This window comes from Buceros rhinoceros, unplaced genomic scaffold (assembly GCF_000710305.1).
Source record: "Buceros rhinoceros silvestris isolate BGI_N320 unplaced genomic scaffold, ASM71030v1 scaffold37287, whole genome shotgun sequence".
Taxonomy (NCBI): Eukaryota; Metazoa; Chordata; class Aves; order Bucerotiformes; family Bucerotidae; genus Buceros; species Buceros rhinoceros.
In genome coordinates, this window is record NW_010422226.1 from 1 (window position 1) to 321 (window position 321).

At 61.7% G+C, this 321-nt stretch overlaps 1 protein-coding gene across 1 annotated transcript in view; it reads left to right on the forward strand.

The window, feature by feature from the left end:
* Positions 1-8: 8 nt before the first annotated feature.
* FUK (fucokinase) overlaps positions 9-321 on the forward strand; it is a gene marked incomplete at its 5' end in the record, with an annotated part of 3,742 nt that continues 3,429 nt past the window's right edge. The window contains one exon of the mRNA XM_010139964.1: positions 9-93. Coding sequence (XP_010138266.1) covers positions 9-93 — 85 coding nt within the window. The remainder of the gene's footprint in view (positions 94-321) is intronic.

Consider the following 321-nt stretch of genomic DNA (forward strand, 5'->3'; position numbering starts at 1 on the left):
TGCTGGGTCACCAGGACAGCAGCCTCCTGCCGCTCACCCGCAGCGCTGTTCATGAGGGCTACCACGAGGCCATGCTGGGCAGGCTGGACGAGGGTGAGCTGGACTCATGAAAGCTGTTTCTTGCTTCTCTGGGTATTGGGGCTGTTTGGTGCTCCCCGCTCCATTGCAAGGGATGAACCCCCAGAGCATCTGACGAGCAGGGGTGGGCGCAAACTATGTGAGTCCCTCTCCCCCGGAGCCAGCGTATCGCAGAAGCGGGCTGGTTTGGGGTGCCCTGCAGCCTGGCTGTGGCTTTGGAGCCACCTTCTCTTTTGCAGTTGC